This window comes from Sceloporus occidentalis, unplaced genomic scaffold, assembly GCF_023333645.1.
Source record: "Sceloporus occidentalis isolate IW3139 unplaced genomic scaffold, rSceOcc1.0.p SCAF_10, whole genome shotgun sequence".
Classification (NCBI taxonomy): Eukaryota; Metazoa; Chordata; class Lepidosauria; order Squamata; family Phrynosomatidae; genus Sceloporus; species Sceloporus occidentalis.
Genome location: NW_028316990.1, coordinates 2208731 through 2228229, shown reverse-complemented (window position 1 = coordinate 2228229; position 19499 = coordinate 2208731). Strand labels below are relative to the sequence as shown.

Sequence of the window (19499 nt, the reverse complement as noted above, 5' to 3'; positions counted from 1 at the left end):
ACTTTAGGGTCAACATAAGTTTGAAACAACTTTGAAGGCACTCAATAACAAAAATGGAATTAAACTATTCACAATATTTAAACAACTTAAAATGTACACATAAAAGGCTTGAAAAGAAATTAAAACAGTTGAGTTTGAAATGATATGTTGTTGCTGTTGTTGTTGTGTGCCTTCAAGTCATTTTTTACTTGTGGTGATCCTAAAGCAAACCTAACCAAAGGCTAGATGGCCATCTCTTGGGGATGCTTTGATTGTGAGTCCCTGCATGGGAGGGAATTGGACTGGATGGCCCTTAAAGTCTCATCCAAGTCTATGGTTCTATGAGTCCATCATAAGGTTTTCTGGGCTAGTTCAATCAGAAGGGGTTTGCCATTGCCTTCCTCTGAGGCTGAGAGAGTGTGACCTGCCTCAAGTTGACCAGTGGGTTTTTGAGCTGAGGGGGGAGTCAAACCCTGATCGCCAGAGTTGTAGTTCAACACTCAAACCTCTACACCATGCAATACAGCATGCTCTTAAAGTCCATTTTTAAAAGAAGAAACATTCTGCTCTTAGAAGAACAGCAAGGAGGCAGCCATTCTGGCTTCCCTGGGAAGGGAGTTCCAGAGTCTAGAGGCAGCCATCAAAAAGGCTCTGGCTGAAATATTCACCGATTGCATAAGTGAAGGTGGTGAGGATTTTGGGGTCCAGGCAAGCTCATATGGGAAGATACAGTTTGCCAGATAGTGCTGAGCCAAGGAATTTCTGATCAGAACCAAGTTCCCAAGTCATTTTCATTCTGGTAAATTGCAGAGGTGTTTAACTGTAGCAGATTTGAAGAATAAGTCCTCCCCCGGCCTCCTTGTTTAAAGTCTATGCATGGCTTGCCTGAAAAGAAATGTAATTGTTCCTGGATCAAAAGGGTGCCAGTTTTTCAAAAGGCCACTGCAGTGATCTCTGCATGTTTCTTTAACAGCCCATAATGTGCAGCCAATAGCAAGCACTAAGGATTTTCTTCATACTGCAGAAATCAAGGGTGGGCAAAAAGGCTGTGCATAAAGGTGCAAGCTTGATTGAGGATCTTTTATACTTTACAATCATAAAGTGTTATGATTCCACTTTAACTGCTATGGTTGTATCCTGTGTAATCCTGAGATTTATAGTTTACTAGGGTGCTAGAGGTCTCTGGCTGAGAATTCTCAATACCCCTCTCTAAACTATGAATCCTGGAGTGCCATAGACTGTTGCCATGGCAGTTAAAGTGGAATCATAGTGCTACAATTGTGCAGAATGGGTGTCAGGTCCTTCTTCTACCTTCGCCTTCTGTTAAGCTTGGAATCAACTCAGCTGCAGACAAAGTGAAAAATTCCAAAGCACTGGAAGCTCTGTTTAGTTTGAACATGAGAAAAAGATTTGCTTATATAAATAACTTCTCTCACTACCCACTCATGGCTCTGAGGCATCATCCGTCTCTGTGCTAAATGTTCTGGGCTGCAGAAATCTTCAAACTAGACTCCACATTAACTGTCACCGCTCAGTGCTATGGCATTCTGGGATTTGTAGTTTTGTGAGCTATCTAGCCTTCTCTGTCTGGTGCCACAACAAACAACAAATTCCAGGAATTCATAGGATATTGCTGTGGCAGTTAAAGTGGTATCAGACTGGATTATTTCTGCAGTGCAGTTGCAGCCCTCATTTTCATTCAACCAGCACTGGAGCTTTTGAAAGGAAAGGACCAGAGTTAAAAGTAAAGAGTCACAAATAGTTACCTAGGCACATCATGGGTGAAATTTCTTTACTGGTATAATTAGTAAATGGCTTCTAATTACTTTTGAAAGTTATTTCTTAAAGGCATTTTTAAAGAGGTATTTTTGACAAAAATTAGTCATGGTTTATGTCATTCTTTTATCAGTCCTAAGGTTCCTCCCTCCCAAGCAATTAAAAGTTCATGATGATTGCAATTAGTTGTAGAACGAATTACTTTTTAACATATTGTAATAAGAATGAATTACTTTTTGTGTGCTATAATTAGTGACAGGAACAAAGTGAAGTCCCTGCTTAAGTGAGAAGGTAAGTTAAATACAATGCAATTTCTTTTAAGAAGTAACTTTCCAAGCTCTGGAAATGATAGCAATGACTGGAGCATTCAACTCTTATGCCAGATTCCCCTTTTCAGGGAGACCAAGGGTTCCAATTTTGAGCCAGTTTTGCAATTTGAGTGTTGCACTTGCACTCCAAGGTACCAGGGTTCAAATTCCTCTCAGCCATGGAAACCCAGCAGGTCACACTCTCTCAGCCTCAGAGGAAGGCAAAAACAAACCTCTTGCTATGTCTTTTATATGATATGCACAGATCTGGATTCTGTCGGCAGTCTAAACTTAAACTGAACAATAGTTGAATGATGAAGTGGTAAAGCCTATTGATTCATTTAGTATACCATAGTTCCAGGCCATATACACACATCATATGTGTGTGTGTGTTTGTGTGTGTTATAAATATAGGAATGTGTGTTTTTAAAAATTCCTTCTAACCCTGTGAGGCAGATTAAGCCAAGATACAGCAGACCAGATCACCGTATTGGTATGCCCAGACCAGCAACGGTGATCACTGGTTTGCTCCTACAGTAATTCTGTGCAGCTCATGTGTTCCAATGCATTTCTTTTTTTGAAAAAGAAACAATCTTGCCCTTATTAAAATTCTTGGAAGTGCAGGCACAGGATGCCAGCTGAGCTTAAACAAAGAGCCTGCAGCTTCACGTGGGGCTGTTGAGATCAGGTGCCACTGCTGAGAAACATCTGTGAGAAGGGCAAAAAACAAAACACAGAGACACACACAAAACAAGAAGAATGTAGAAGGTCATGAAATATCTTCAGGCTCTGTTGTGCATTGGCTCATGCTTTTGATACCTGTACATATCATGTTCTGATCTGAATTTGTTCCCCCCCCCCCCTCCCTGGATTGTTTTCAGCACAGTGGAAAGTTTCATGAGCAGCTGATGGGGTAGAAGCCAGTTGGATGTAGGCTAGATCTACCATGGATTGGAATCATTTGAAGACTGTCAAAATCTGGTTTGTACTTTGGGCAGAAATGTGCTTGGAAGTATCTTCTTTCCATAGAATCACATTTTTAAGTGTTGACTTCTTGCACAATCTCCAAATCTGGGGGTTCCACATTCAGAATCCTTTTAGATTTTAATTGGTTTCCAGATCCAGACATTTCCTTTGACTTAACCTCCCTCCTAGGGATGTTGTTCTTAGGGGGAAACGGGAAGGTAGAAGGATCGTTTATGCTTCCCTGAACATATTGGGAAACTTAAAATGAAGTAACCATGTGCCAGAGAACCAGCATAGTATAATGGTTTGAGTGTTGGACTATAACTCTGGTGACCAGGGTTTAATTTCCCATTCAGTTATGAAACCTACTGGGTTACCTTGGACAGGTCACTTGCTCTCAGCCTCAAGGGAAGGCAATGGCAAACCTCCTCTGAACAAATCTTGCCAAGAAAACCCTGTGAAAAGTTTGCCTTAGGGTTGCCATAAATTGGAAAGGACTTAAAAGCACACAACAACGATGGCGATGGCGATGATGATGATGATGATGCAATTGTTTTAGTTGTATCTGTTTTAGCTATTGTAAGACTCCTTGAGTCCAAAACTGGGGGGGAAAGTAGGATACAGTCAGCCCTCCATATCCACAGATGCCTTATTCATGGATTGAAAAGATAGATAGATAGATAGATAGATAGATAGATAGATAGATAGATAGATAGATATAGAGGTATATATAGGAAGAGAGAGAGAGAGAGCATTATTTTGTAAGGGACACTATTTCATTATGCCATTGTATTTAATGGGACTTGAGCATCCATGGATTTTGGTATCGAGGGGGTCCTGGAGCCAAATCCCAGTGAATGATAAGGGTCTATGTATAAATAATGAGGAGAGAAAGAGAAAGTGGACATGGAAAAGATAGGAACAAAACACGGAACATGCATGCACATCTAAAACAGAACTGAAGCTTCTAGACCTTATGATCCCAAAATTTCACTTCTCTTGTTTGTTCTGTGTGAAAATTCTGTTTGGTGTTTGTTTTCTTTAAAGAAGGGAGAGGTAGAATTCTTCCTGTCTCCAAACCAGGACAGAGGGTTTTGCCCTTTGAGAAAGCATGCCAGAATTTCACCCACAGCGTGGGGACCAAGCACTATTCCTGGGTGACCTATGCACAACAATGGGCTCTGCTCTCTCTGTTGGGTTTGTCAAAGCAGTAATTAACCCAACCTTCTCTCCCTGGAGCTGTACATATTCGTGCTGGCACCATCAATAAAAGCCAGAGCGCAAAGAAGAAAGCAAACAAAACAGGCCATGGAGCCTTCGAAGGCATTTAAACAGAGGGATAAATCAATCAGCGTTTGTCAAATGGATAAAATAAAGGCAGAAAGCATTGGCGGGGGGGGGGGGGAGGGAGGTCCTGTTACCTGAAAGCTTTTAAAAGCAACTGGGCTGCAGAATAAAACAGTTACTGGCATCAAGGGATATGATGGGAGGTGGGTTTCCCCTCCCCTTTTATGTATGGGGAGTTACCTTGTTTGTTTGTTTAATAGTTTTATCAGTAATGCACAGAAACTCTCTTGACTTTATACCACTTTTTGGGGTCATCTAACTGTAGTGTTATCAATGAGAGTTAAATGGAACCTCCATATTCAGAAGCAGTCTACTTCTAAGTACAATGGGCTTGGATAAACAGGAGAAAGCTTGGGTGTTCTGCTTCTAAGGGTCCTTGATGGAGGGAGCTGCTGAGCCATTTGGGGGGAAATGAATGCTGGATCTGATTAAATTTGATACTGTCTACTACGATGGTCTTTTGGTTCTTATTTCAATGCCCTATTCAAAAAAAACATTTCTGAAGGCAATGGCAAACCTTCTCTGAACAAATTTTGCCAAGAAAACCCCATGACAAGTTCGTCTTAGTATCGCCATAAATTGAAAATGATTTGAAGGCACACAACAACAACAACAACAACAACAACATATTTAAAATCTTAAAATGAAGCAAGCTACTAGGCCTGCTGCCACATTGTAGAATTAATTCAACTTGACACAGCTTTAACTGTTTTGACTCCATCCTATGGGACCCTGGGATTTGTAGTTTGTTGTGGCACCAGATCTCTCTTCCAGAGAAGGCTAAATAGGTTACAAAACTACAAATTGCAGAATTCCATTGCACTGAGCCATGGCAGTTAAGGTGGGGTCAAACTCCATTAACTCTGCAGTCCTGAAATAGTCCTGAAATGCTGTGAGTTGGAGTAGCCCTATACTATGCTAACCAAGGCACAAAAGAAGATGGTGTCTTCTCCCATTCAATATGTATAAGTCAAGTAGACTGGCCCATGAATTTTACTTCCACCGGAGATGGCACATTGCTTTCTGTTTCCTCCAAAGCCTCACTGCCACCTCCTACCATTTGTCACTCAAGGAAGCAGCCTTGCTGTGTCTAATGGTAGGTCTGGTTGTGATGATCAACATCTCGATGGCTTGATGTCACCTATTGGCTCATAAGCCCTATCAGACATCCACAGAGGCAGTGAGGGGTGAGCAATATCCTAGAATACAGCTTTGTGGGTGTCAGCTGCCTGTAAGTCAACTCTGACTTTTTGTAGAACTTCCTTGGCAAGGCTGATCCAGGGGAGGTTTGCCATTGCCTTCATCTAAGTCTCAGAGTGTGTGATTTGCCCATGGTTATCCAGTAGCTTTCCATGACTGAGGGGCGAATCAGACCTTGGTTCTACCAGAGTCCAAGTCAAACCACTGCACCATTCTGGCTGTCTAGAATACGACTTGTGGCATATCCACAATACTCAATGTGAGGTTTCTGATTCCACTTTACCTGCCACAGTTGCATCCAATGGCATCTGAAGTCTGGAGAAAAATGTGGAATCTCTCTATAATACCTACCCCCAAAATACAAATCCGAGAATTCCACAGGATGGAGCCATATTAGTTGAAGTGGTATCTTATTGCTATAATTTTGCAGCATGGATACACTCTTAGAAACCTTTTTTTAAAGTCCCAGGCAAAGATTTCAATCTCTCACCCTCCCCAGGAACAATCTCTGTCCTTCTGGCTCTTTCAGTGGAGAAAAATTAGAAATACAGTGGATTCTTGTTATACGCTGGGGTTTGGTTCCAAGATCCCCCGTGTATAACAAAATCCGTGTATGCTCAAGTCCCATTAAGTATAATGACATAGCAAAATGGTGTCCCTAATAAAAAATGGAACATCAAGGTAAATTTATATTTTTTTGGAACATTTTCAAACCGTGTATGCTTAAATCCGTGTATAAAAAATCAGTGTATAAGAAGGGCCGACTGTACAGTGAACCCTCTGTATCCACTGGTTCTTTATTCATGGATTCAACCATCCACAGCTTGAAAGTATTCAGAACAAATATGAATTCCAAAATGCAAACTTTAATTTTACCATTGTATACATGGGACACCATTTTACTATGCCATTGCATTTTGTGGAACTTGAGCATCCACGGATGTTGGTACCCATTGCGCATCCTGTAACAAAACCCGAGCACAGTGATGGCGATCCTATGGCACGCGTGCCAGAGGCGGCACTCAGATCCCTTTCTGTGGGCACACATGCTGTCACTCCAGCACAGAATTTGCCAGAGTTTATTACTAGAAAGCCAGAGGGACGTGGCACTTTGCAACAAATAAGTGGGATCTGGGTTGCAGTTTGGGCACTCAGTCTGTAAAAGGTTCACCATCACTGCCCTAGCAGATACCAAGGGCTTTGAGAATTAATCTATACCCCCCTCACCATGGTCAGTATGACAGAAATGTAGACAGAGGGGTGAGGAGCAGGAGGGGGGAGTATTGAAATCTTTTCTTGTGTTTAAAAAAGAAAATAGAGGGAAAATGCCACTGATGAAATACTGTCTGAATTGCTGGCTCCTGATATTAATCTTGATTTCAGACTAGAAATGGAGACATGCTTTTAGTCCAGTAATAAACCTACGGCGAGCTATCACCGTGATGTTGTCGCTTTCCACTGGGCTCTTATGGACCAGCATATTGATTCGACTTTGAAGTAACACAGCAGCTAAATCTCGGATAGCAAATATGTGTTGAATTGATCTCCTTCGACGGAGCCCTCAGTTCTCCCCCCGCCATGCTCCTGCTGATATTATTTATAGAAGAAAGTTAAATGTTGCATGTGGGGGAATTCTTTGCTTGGCTTCTATGCCGTTGTACCTGTTCAAGCTGCAAACCTCCCTGAGCCTGTTAAGGTTTAAATACTGGAAAGAGAAGTGAGATCCGCGTGAATATTCCTATGATTCATACAACCTGCCCTCTTCCTTCCGCCAATCTGATATATTTCATTACCTCCTTTCCCAGCAGATGTATTGATTTTTTGTTTTTGTGGTTTTATAATGCAGTTTCGGGGCTGTTGCTGTTTAATGAGCCGTGTTCTTATGATGTTTAAAGAGATTTGGAGCCATCGTTGAAATAAATGTTATGGATCGCCCATTCCCTCACAGCCTTTCCATCCACTTAGTTTTAAAAACAGGAACAAAACTCAGAAGGCATCCACAGAAGATGGACTGCAAAGTGGTGAGCATTAACTCAGGCCAGTTTTATTTTGTTTTATTTTTGTGAGTTGAGATCAAAGTGCAGGAGGGGGTGACAAGAGCAGGCCCTGTTTCTGCCCCCCTTTGACCACACACAACAACACCTGCCGTGCCGTAAAATGTCACTGTTTTCTTCTGCAGGAAGCAGGACGAGGAAGCAGCATGGAGGTGGCAGAGGAGGACTAATAAAGCTTGATGTGAATTGATGGGGAAAGGAGGAGGGCCGTCGTAACCCACACGGAGGGGCTTTCTATTATAAAGCCGCCGCATGGCTTCCCGAGCCGCAAAGAGCAAAATGGGTACACCTGTGGACTTTCGTCGCATCAGCCATTATGGAAGCTGACACATTTTATTAACTTAAGGAAGGACTCTTCGGCTTTGGAGATTTGTGTTTTATTTGGTGGCCAGGCGCACAGGAAACAGAAGGGGAAGGTTTAAATATTTGTGGCTGACCCACACTCTCACCTGCCCTGAACTGGCTGCTGCTTCTTGAATATTATCTTCTAATTTCTATAACAGAAAGAGAATATAAATTGCAATTGCTGAAATTTAATTAATTAGAATTTCCTTTCTTTTCTCTCTCTCATGATTTAACGAATTAGCTAGCTTGCACAGGTAACCTAAGAACAAATGAATGGGCCAATAGTCCATGTCATTGGATTCTAATTCCCATCAGCCAGCCTGGCCATTGCGGGATGATGGGAGGGGTAGTTCAAAACCATCTGGGGGGCTACTTGTTCCACAGCCCTGGTATATATTGAGAGGACTCTAATTCCCATCTACCTCAACTAGCCTGGCCATAGCTGAGGGATGATGGAAATGGTAGTTCAAAACCATCTGGAGGGCCACTTGTTTCACAGCCCTGGTATATATTGAGAGGACTCTAATTCCCATCTACCTCAACTAGCCTGGCCATAGCTGAGGGATGATGGGAATGGTAGTTCAAAACCATCTGGAGGGCCACTTGTTTCACAGCCCTTGAGAAGGCAGTGGCTGAAACAGGGTTTCAGAGAGAAGTGTTTCAGAGAAAGACTTAGAAGCACCAGGGATTCCACTGGAGATCTTTTATGTGCAAAAAGTTGCATTTATCACTGACCTACCAAAATCATCAAAGGATACTTTCCTGGTGATCTTTTAATGCCTAAAATGAAATGAATAAAATGAGAGTTCATTGAATATGATTTTAAGCATTTGTATCTTTTTTAAAATGAATGATCTAGTATCTAGTCCTGAACTTGGTGCCATGCTGGCCAAGGCAGTCTGGGAATTCTAGTCCACAAAAGTAAGTTTTCCAAGATCTGCTTCAGACACACAATGAAAAACTACACTTTGCAAAGTGAAAGTTAGATTTGTCATCTAAACTTTACCAAGCCATCGTTTTCAAATCAGGATCTGAAGCTGATTTGTAAAATAGAGTTTGGGCAAACTGCGGACTAGTGTTTCCAGTGCCCACTTCAGCTGGAACAAGATTTTGTTTTATGTTTATGGGCACAGATAAATTTTGGAAAGAAAGCACTTTGCGTTTTCTCCCCTTTAAAGAGAAACAATTGACCCTTTTTTTGGGGGGGGGGGACTTTCACAAATTTTTTTTGAGAGCAATTGTTTCTCTTTCTCCACTCCAGCCCAACACATGATACCTGGTAACTTAAGTGCCTACAATCTGTTTCAGACAAGTTGAGGAACCAGTATGTTTTAATGTCACTGCTGAGATTGTATTACTTGATTGCTAACAAAATCTTTCTTTTCCTCTCCCTTCTTTCTCTTTTGCATGGAAGCCCCTTGATATTCCCACCAGACATCATTTGTTATGTAGAACTGGGAGTTGCAATCAAAACGATCTTTTGACCCTTTTAGAAAGTTTTCTCTCTCTTTCTGTCTCTCAACAGGTGTGCCCTGGAACAGCTTGACTGCAGGTGGCCTCGATATAAGTTTACTTTCTTTGGCTGTTGCTTTGATATCAGTGATGACAACAGAAAAAGGAGGAGGCGAAGAAATGAACTACATTAGCTACATTTCTGTTGTGCATTTGTTCCAAGTTGTTCAAAGCAGCATGCATGGCACTCTCTCTCTCCCAACTCAATTACACAATAACCCTGTTAGGTAGGTCTGTCTGTACTAGAGAGAGTATGCGTATAGGACTGGCCCAAGATCAGCTAGTAAATTTCATGATTCAATGAGGACTAGAACTTTGATCCCCTGAGTACCCAAGCAAATCATTGCTTTCATCCAAAAGGGTTTTCTAAACTAGCAAATTGTTGGGGATGCAATACTGTTAATCCTCCCTTGACACATATGTTTTGGAGTTGTCCCATAGTAGCTACAATTTGGAAGGAAGTAATCACACAAATTTGGTTTTGGAAATTTCCTTGATATTCAGGGACATTAAATTAACAAATGGCCAATGAAAGTGTTGTGTTGTTGTTTTTAACTCCGTTGACTTGTAAAAAAATTGATGCTTCATTACTGGAAAGATTATTTTTCTCCACCTGTGATCCAATGGATAGAAGATCAAACAACACTTGCAACAGTTAAAAGAATGACAAAATTTACAAATGGACTTCTGTTTAGACATTTGGTCAGCTTTTATAGAAACGTACGATTAATACGGTTACTTTTTCCTCCTTTCATGTTTTTATTTTCCTGTTTTTGTTATACTGGAACTTTATTGTATGAAACTGAGATCCCTTTTGAATGTACGTAAATAATTTTTAAAGAAAGACGAAAGAAAGAAAGAAAGAAAGAAAGAAAGAAAGAAAGAAAGAAAGAAAGATACCCTGTGAGTCATACTTCAAGTAGAGTCAGGTTTGGGGTTTCAGAGAGGTTCTTTATATTTCCAAATTGGAAAAACAACTTTTATCACTCTGTTTTTATGGTTTTCCTTGTTCCTGACAAGCCCATTGAGGTTGGTGGCTGAGATACCTGAATTGAGAGCGTAAAAATATTCTTTCTCATATCCTTTTTGAAGACAACCCATAAACATGTGGCTCCAACTATGTCATTTTCTCCCCTTTTCCTCTGCATGTCTTATAAGAACCTTCTTCTGACAAAGAAACTTTCATTTGGTTTTCAAAACTAACACAGATATTTTTTTTCTCTCTCCCTTTTTTGTTATCTTAATAGAACTACCACAATATGAACTGTATAATTTGATCTTCTCAATAGCAGCATCAGTAGTATGAGCATAAAAATTGGATCATGGTGCAGAGATGTAAATCTTTACTAATTTTACTCTGGAAAGAAGTGATGAGTAATTTTAGCGATTTTATCCTACTGCAAGAAAGTCTTCAGAAACTGTATAGTCTGTTTGAAGACTATTTGCAATTCAGGATGTGTTCTGGGCACAATTTACACACAATCTTTTTTGAGCAGAAAACAGTTTTTTTTTGTTGTTTTTTTTGCAAGGAAAAACTATTTCTGTGTGAAAAATTCACTGGAAATTTCGGGCAGGAAATGCTATACTTGGAGACTTAAACTGCACAAAATTTGCACATGGGTTTTTCTTTTTGCTTTGGAGGAGACAACAGCCTCTTCAGCACAGTAAATAAGATCTCTGTGCAGAAATATATTCCATACAGAAAATATTGTATTCTGCACCCACACACAAAATCTATGTGCAAATTTGTTCAGCATAAGTCCTGAACTGTGGCAATTCTTGCCAGGCTCCTCATCAGAGCTTGTGTTCAAATACATACGACAACGCTTCAAATATTTTCAGATATCCTTTCCATTCCTATCAGGGGGCAAAATGTTGCAGCACTAGAAAGTTTTATTTCCATGTTCCAGACAAGGCATCAACATGCCCTGTTTCCCAAAGAACAATCTTCAGCCTGCAGGGCTACTTTTTGGAGCTGTGTCCATAAGGAAGGCAGAAGGGACTTGTTGACTCAGGCCCCTTTCACACTGACGCTTTTAACCGGGGTAGATTCAGGCAGATCCAGTAAACCCAATACTGAATCTGTCCAGAACAATGTTCCACATTTCAAGCCTTCTTGTTGTCAATCAAATGATTTCCATATTCACTTCCACTGTTGTCAATGGTGACGTGGCATGCAGCCATTTGCCAACCAGGGGTGCTTTTCCCCCTCCTTTAAAAAAAAATAGCAGCAATGTTCTCTTGTCAAATTTAAAAACCTCTAGGTGTGTGTGCATGTGTTTGTGTATGTGTTGTGTACCTTCGGGTCATTACAGATTATCCCCCCCATGCCATCTCTCCGATCCTATTGCCTTCCCTACACATATGTAGCAGATATGTCGTACAAGCATTCACACATCAATTATATGTAGCACAAGCATTGGCATAATCTATCACAAACATATTTTTTAAAACAAGGCCGCTTGCAAAGCGACAGGTTCGAGAGGGGAGGCATGTTCCACCCATTGCCCACACTCTGACCTTTACCCTCCCCCTAAATGACCCGATCATAGCTGGGGCCAAGTTCACATTGGCCTGACCCTAGGTTTTCCAAAAAGAAATGGGGAAAACCCTGATTCTGGAAAACCCACACTGAGGGGGATTTGCCCCAGAATGGGTGTAAAAACCCCCACTCCAGGTGTGCAAACCCCGGTGCCAGTGGGAACAACCCACTTTTAATCCAGTCTAAAGTTTGGGGTATATGGTAGTGTGAATGGCTCCTCACATTGGACTGAGCTTTTGGTCTTCCACTTTAAGTGACACTTGGAGAATTTGCAATGAAATGCAGCAGTCAAATGGCAGACAGTCAACATACATGCTCAGTAGGGTGGATGAGTGTTTCTCCTCTTGACTAAAGAATTTATAATGGGTGTGTAAATTTGCACCAAGTGAAAACTGTGAGTGTAAAGAGACACTGAGACTCAAAAAGACAGGAACAGCTGGTGATTCATTTGACAGTGTGGCATCCTCCAAGTGCATCCAGCATCTTGGGTGGTTGTTGTTGTTGCATGCCTTCAAGTTGTTCTGATGGTGGTTTCTTGGCAAGATTTTTCAGAAGAGGTTTGCTACTGCTTTCCCTAAGACTGAGAGAGTGTGACTTGCGCAAGGACACCCAGTGGATCTAATGGCTAAGCAGGGAATCAAACCCTGGTCTCCAGAGTCATAGACCAACACTCAGACCTTGGGTAGTGCCTTTATAACTCAGACTAAAAGCCAGAGTGGACTTAAAACCAAAGTGGACAAAAGAGAAAATTCCAAAGTGCCAGCCATTAATACTATATAGGGCAATACATAGGGATTAAAGAGGCAATTTAACCAATCTTTAAAAGGGTGTACCTCCCTTAAACCTCAACAATAATCTTGTGAGATAGTTTAGATTAGATGTGTAGCTGCATCTCATGAACCTCTGATTTTGTTTAACAGTTGTTGCTTTTACTGTTATGTGCCTCCAACCTATGACCCTATTTTAAGGTTTTCTAGGCAAAATGCATTCAGATGAGGAGTGACATTACTTTCCTCTTACACTAGTGGGTGTGATTTGTCCAAGATCACCCAAAGGGTTTCTATGGCTGGGCGAGGATTTGAAGCACAAGCTGCATCTGCATTGCAGCAATGATCCAGTTTGACACCACTCTAAATGTCATGGCTCATTGCTATGGTATTTTGAGAATTGTACTTTGTTGTGGCATCAGAGCTCAACAACAGAGAAGGCTAGATGTCTCAAAAAACTACACTTCCCCAAATTTCATAGCATTGAGCCATGGCAGTTAAAGCGGCATCAGACTGGACTATATCTGCAGTGCAGATGCAACCACAGTCTCCCAGAATCCTAGTCCAATTTTCATACCACTAAACCACGCTGGCTGTCTTTTGAACCTGATTTCCTTTAGCATCCACAGGAGCAAAATGGTTAATCTCAATCCAAACAGTCTCCAACTCTTGTGAATATACTGAGATCCAATTACGAAGGAGTGGAAAAGAGAGAAGAATTATTCAGCACTTCAATTTATGAACATCAGCTTCTCATTAATGTGGATAAATATTTTCCAAAGAATAATATTTCATAATTAAATGTGATAATCTTAAGGAAGCTTTCTTTCCAGAAGGAGAATTACAGTTTATTAATTCACACTTAATTTGCATTGACAGCAACACGGAGGGTGAGAATTAACATATCGTACTTCCTACCCTGTCAGTTTGCATCACATCAGTATAAACTAGGCAAGGATTATATTGTTCTGCACAAAACTGTAGCATGACCCACATCACTGTTTTTTCTATAGTCTGGTGAATTTATAGTTCCCACAGCCCACACGAACATTAAGAAAAATAAAGATGGATTTAGCCAAAAGACTATCTCATGAAAAGATCTGAAAACTCTGTCAGTTTTACTTTCTCCTGCAATGAAATAGTTTATTTATTACACTATTTATGATGAGATTTCTCATTTCTTCATTAAATGTTCGGTCCTCTTCATTAGGTTTCTCTGTTCTCAGAGGACCACATTATACCTACTGGCCACCCAACTGTTTAAGATGAGAAACCTGGAATTGACAAGAGTTGGTAACTCTATTTCAGCAGCACAAACTTGGTTGTATTCATGGGGAACTCCCAGCAGAGCTAAGCACTCAAGGGCCTGAATCTTTTCAATTGTCCCACATAGAGCAGATACAGAGAACCAGTGGGATTTACCTGTTTGTTGACTCATCATTTAGCAATTGATTCCATGGTTCTATTCTTGTTGTTGTGTGCCTGCAAATCATTTCTGACTTATGATGACCCTAATGCAAACAAGCTTTGTTCAGAGGCTTGCCTTTGCTGAGGCTGAGAGCATGAGACTTGCCTAAGCTCACCCAATAGGTTGGTACTAAACTATAGGATACAAGCCTGGATTTGATGGATCTCTATGTTTTGCTTTCTCCCACATTCAGATCAATAATTTCCTCTTTCTGCCACATTTAAACTCAACTTTCTATTGTACGTATTTGTGGAGGGGGGGCTGAAAATGTTGAGAAATTTATGTCAAAAAGCAAACTGAACAAAAATTTCACCTAAAATTCTTTCGTTCAGCATCCACAATGCACAAACGGATATTGATCAAGACAATATACTCATAACCTCCAATTGTCTCATTTTGGCTGGGGGAGTCCTGTTTAATCCTTAGTCACTTTACTTTATCAGCTACTTTTAAAATGTCCCAGTTTCTCTTATCTCCTTCCATTTTCCTCCTTTGTCCTCAGCGTGCTTCAGTCTCTGCAACCTGAGTTCCAAATGCAAAAATAGTTTGCACTCAATTAATTAAGCAGTAGGAGAGCCAATATGGTCTTGTAGTTTCAGCACTGGACAAGGACTCTGGAGACCAGGGTTTGAATCCCAGCTCAGCCATAGAAACCCACTGGGTGACCTTGGACAAGTCATACTCTCTCAGCCTCAGGGGAAGCCAAAGGCAAACTCCCTCTGAACAATTCTTGCCAAGAGAACCCTCAGATAGGTTCACCTTAGGATCAGGACCATGGCAACCGCATGCCGCGGCCTGAATCTGGCTTTTCCAGGGCACAAAAAGGAGCCGCAAAAAGCAGTGGCAGTGTGGACTCAGTGCCAGAGGAGCACTGTGATGCCGCATGGTGTGTGGAGTGATGCATGGCATCACGTCGCCCTGGGGGCAGAGTCAGGGCATGCGTCATGTGGATGCCACACCCTGACTCCACCCCAGGTTGGCCTTTATGTGCACATCCCCTAAGTCCCATGGAATACAGAGAGAGGAGGGATTCATCCCACCAGCCTTTCCTCCCATCCACCAACTTGTGTAAACCTTGTGCCTCAAAATATGCTCCCAGATTCCTTGCATTGCCTAAGAATTTTGCCATTTGCCCCTAGGCCAACAAGTAAAAGAAAAACTTCCCTGCAAGTTTGAAAGCCGTGTACTTATGCCCTTCCCTTCAAACGAAAACAAACAAACAAGAAGAAGCCAGTGTCTCTCCTTCTGCTGAAAACCTCCAGGAGGCAAAGCATTAATTGTCTCCAAGCGCTGTTATTTTTGCTAAACTAATCAATCCATATAAAAAGAGCAGATTAAATTGACTGACCCTCATATATTTAATGATTGCTGCTGTTTGACCAAGAGACATTTCTCAGGAAGCCGCTTGTCATGGGCTATCAATATTCCTTTAATCCCATGTTCGTTATTGGCGCACTTTGTTACTCTCTGAGATGGCCTGTCTCGAGTCGTCCCTCTGCTTGCGCAGCAAGAAAATGAGATGGTAAATGACTACACAAACAATCTGATTATAGCATTTAATTCCTGCCCTATAGATTTCCAAGTCTGCTGAGCTTCTCTTTTTTCCTTTCTTTATTATTGTCACCCCCCCCCCCTTTTAATGACCATTCTTGCCACTGGGGGTATTTAATTTCTTCGTCTTGGACCACCTTTTTAAAATATAGGATAAAGAAGAAAGATCTTCATTTGTTTGTTTGCCATTCTCATGCACATACTTCCAATTCCTGCTTACCTGCACAACTAGTATTTTTCTAAATTCCCCTTTTTCAAATATGGAAAAAGAAAGGACAGAGACGAACAAGGAACTGGGGGGTTTCTCTCCTAATATATAATAGGACAGACACCCAGAAGTTCCTTGGCTAGTGAGCAAATGTGGAAACAGCTCCTTGAAGGGAGAGAAAGTTTGGCAACCACTGTTTCAGTGGAAACAGGGTGGGGTACAGAGCTGTGTATCAAAGGATAGAAGAAGGGGGGAAAACGGTAAGCCACATTTTGAGGTGGAGAGGCAGGGTTTCTAATAATCTAAGCCTTTCCTCCGCTTCCCCCTCCTTTTTGCGGAACCTTCCCATCTTTGCTTTGGCAGTAGCCCGTCATATTTTTAGTTTGAACAGGCATTCATTTGTAAAAATATAAGGTTGATGTGGGAGCCAAAGAAAAGGTAAAACGCCATTTCAGTATTTATTATTTCATGGTTTCATGTATCCCTAGCATACCATGTATCATTTTCATTCTTGTCCTCAAGAGCATTCTGGCTATGAAAGCGTGATCATTTTTTTTCTTCTTCCCCTTCCAACAGGGGATGTATAGAGATGCCAAGTTTTGAAGGAGGTGGGTGGAAGGGATGTCATCTTGGCTTGAGCTTCCATATCATGCAATGAGTCCGAATAGCAAGGAAACCCCTTTGCAGTTGCCCTAGAATATAAAAGGACTCTTAAAAGAGTCCACTAAGAGCAAATAGTAAAAGCGCTTGACTTATACTGTTGACTTTGGCATGTGATCATAATTTTTATTTTGTTTCATTTTTAAAAAGAAAGAAATCCACAGATACGTTCATCTGGAAAGCAGATAGTTGAATTATTATTATTATTATTATTATTATTATTAACCTTTATTTATATAGCGCTGTAAATTTACACATCCATCCATGCATCCATGAATGCATGGATGGTTTATGAGAAAAGACTAACCCAGAGCCACGGACATCATCCCTCCTAATATTTTATATTTTATTTTTATATTTTATTTTTATAAGTGGAAAGAGAGAAATGTTTGGAAACATTGTAATTCTAACAAATACTAACAAACTAAAAGGCATCCAGAGAAGGGCCACCAGGTCAGCAAGGGGACTAGGAACTCAGTCCTATGATAAATGGCTGAAAGGGGTGGGCCAGCTTGCTTATTTATTTATTTATTTATTTAGGTATTTATATCCTGCCCTTCAGCCCTAATGGCTCTCTTACAATTATTATTTTTAATCAGACAGTTCCCTGCCCTCAGGCTTACAATCTAAAAGACACGAAACAAAAGGAGAAGGGAATGGTGGAGGGAAAGGGATGAGGTCCAGTGGATCTTCTCTCCCTCTGAGGCCTGGACCAAGGCAGATGGATTGGAGGGAGGGCTCTTCCTTCTTCTAGGCTAGTCCTGATGGAGCTGGACCTGCCTGGTGAACTCCCTCTCAGGCCGGCGGATGGCAGTTATGGAGGGCTGACGAAACAAAAATGACGGAGAACCATGATAGCTGCTGATTTGGAGCTCATCTAGCCAGTTTTGGGAGACAAATCACCTGCAATTTGGTGCAAAAATGTATTTAAAATATAAAAAGTTGGAGGGGGGTTTAGGGGACTGCAGATTTAGGGGTCAAGGTCTATATACAGCCTATGGAACACACTCTGTCCACAACTGCAAACTGCCATAATCAGTTTGGAAGACACACGCATGAAGCTAAACAACCATTTCTATTAAAGTACAATAACACCCCAAATGCACAAAACAGTGATATCATTATTGAGCCACTCAAAATGCACTGTCCATTTGGGTCGGCCCCATAATGGTATCACTGTTTTGTGGATTTTGGATATTATTATCTTTTGCTCTATGGCCAACATGGCTACCCCTGGGTATGTTTCAAGATGTTAATGTTTCTCTCAAACAAAAGCAAAATGGCAGCAGGAATTCCAACCAGCTACAATGAAGTCCAGTGCCTCCTAGTGTGTGAAGTGAATAACATCACACACACACACACACTCAACAAGTGTCATTCTTTGAGCAAACTTTAATGATTAATGGTTCTGGAAATCACCATGGTAGGTGCTTTGAAAATTAGAGTTTTGCCCTTTTTAAAAAAATCCTCCTAGAAATAAGTTGGGTCAGAGTGTTCTCGAAATTTACATTTCAATTAACCCCTTCCCCCCTCCAATAATAACACATTGTGCTAACAGTATGCCAAGCCCTGCTCAAGGAAAGGCAATCCTTTCTGCTGCTTTGCTAATGAAAAGCTCCTTCATTCATAAAAGGCCACACATTGGGAGGAAGAAATCTTCTGCCTTGTTCTGTCTTCTCCCATTAGCTTACAAATGCCCTGGGATAAGACAGCAAGGTTTCAAATTCTAAGCCTTTCAGTAGTTCCTGTTCAGGACTTTTTATTTCTTTTAAAGGGGAAAAAAACACACCTCCTTTTGCAAAAGTGACATGTTACCACCAGGAAAGAAAATGTATTTAAAGGCCCAATGAGACATGGTGGTAGAAAACATATATCCAATATCAATGTTCATGTATCTGTCCCATTAGCTACAGAAGTGGGACAAGATCATGGTTTGGCCCCATTGAGAATTCTGCCTTCAATGAATTTTTTCCTTCAGTCCCCACATTTCTTGCATTGCAGTAATTTAAAAATTCAGTTGAGTGTTTAGACCTACAGTATAGACATCTTCTTGAGAAAAGGAGCCGGCAAAGTTATCAAGGGAATCAGAGCCTAGCAAGTAGAAGACTTCTAAGTTTAAATGGTTTTCTCATTCTCTGCAATGCTAGAAATTTGGGGAATGTAGGAAAATGTCATTGGAGGCAGAATTCCTATGGAGGGGGGTCAATGTCCTAATTTTGCCCCCTTAGGTATTTGTTGTTGTTGTGCACCTTTGAGTCATTTGCAACTTATGACAACCCTAACATGAACCTATCATGGAGTTTACTTTGCAATACTTGTTCAGAGGAGGTTTGCCATTGCCTTCTCCTGAGGTGAGAGTGTGAATTGTTCATGGTCACCCAAGGGTCCCATGGCTGAGTGCAGAATTGAACGCTTCTCTTCAGAATCAGATTGCAACACTCAAGCCACTATGCCATGCTGTTCCTCCACCATATTTACACCCCTTATAATCCATTCCATTTCCAAATAATGATGCTATAATTACCTTCAATAAGGTTATTACTGAACAAGAAATAATGGTATCTCACAATACAGAAAACATGCAGTGGGAAACAATGAAGGCATCTGACTAACATCTTCAATCGTTTTCCCCCCCTGTTTGGTTTGTAACATCTTGCCTAATGAAGAAGCCCATGGAGCTTCAAAAACTTGCAACAAGTATATTGTACATTTTGGTCGGCCAATAAAGGTATCACTGATGGATTTCTGTTTGTACGAAATACAAAGGCTAAAAACCTTGTAAAACAACAAGTCCCAGGATTCCATAGGATGGAGCT

At 41.1% G+C, this 19499-nt stretch overlaps 1 protein-coding gene and 1 long non-coding RNA gene across 2 annotated transcripts in view; both read left to right on the top strand.

The window, feature by feature from the left end:
- Window positions 1-10000, top strand: part of SALL1 (spalt like transcription factor 1) — a 41577-nt gene extending 31577 nt beyond the window's left edge. The window contains exon 3 of the mRNA XM_089540170.1: window positions 9501-10000. Within this exon, the coding sequence (XP_089396296.1) occupies window positions 9501-9521 (21 nt within the window). The 3' untranslated portion in view covers window positions 9522-10000. The remainder of the gene's footprint in view (window positions 1-9500) is intronic.
- LOC149305743 (uncharacterized) lies at window positions 2994-8101 on the top strand. Its single transcript, XR_016282475.1, has 3 exons — window positions 2994-3044; window positions 7423-7597; window positions 7756-8101. It is a non-coding gene; the product is annotated as an uncharacterized LOC149305743 (long non-coding RNA).
- Window positions 10001-19499: the final 9499 nt, after the last annotated feature.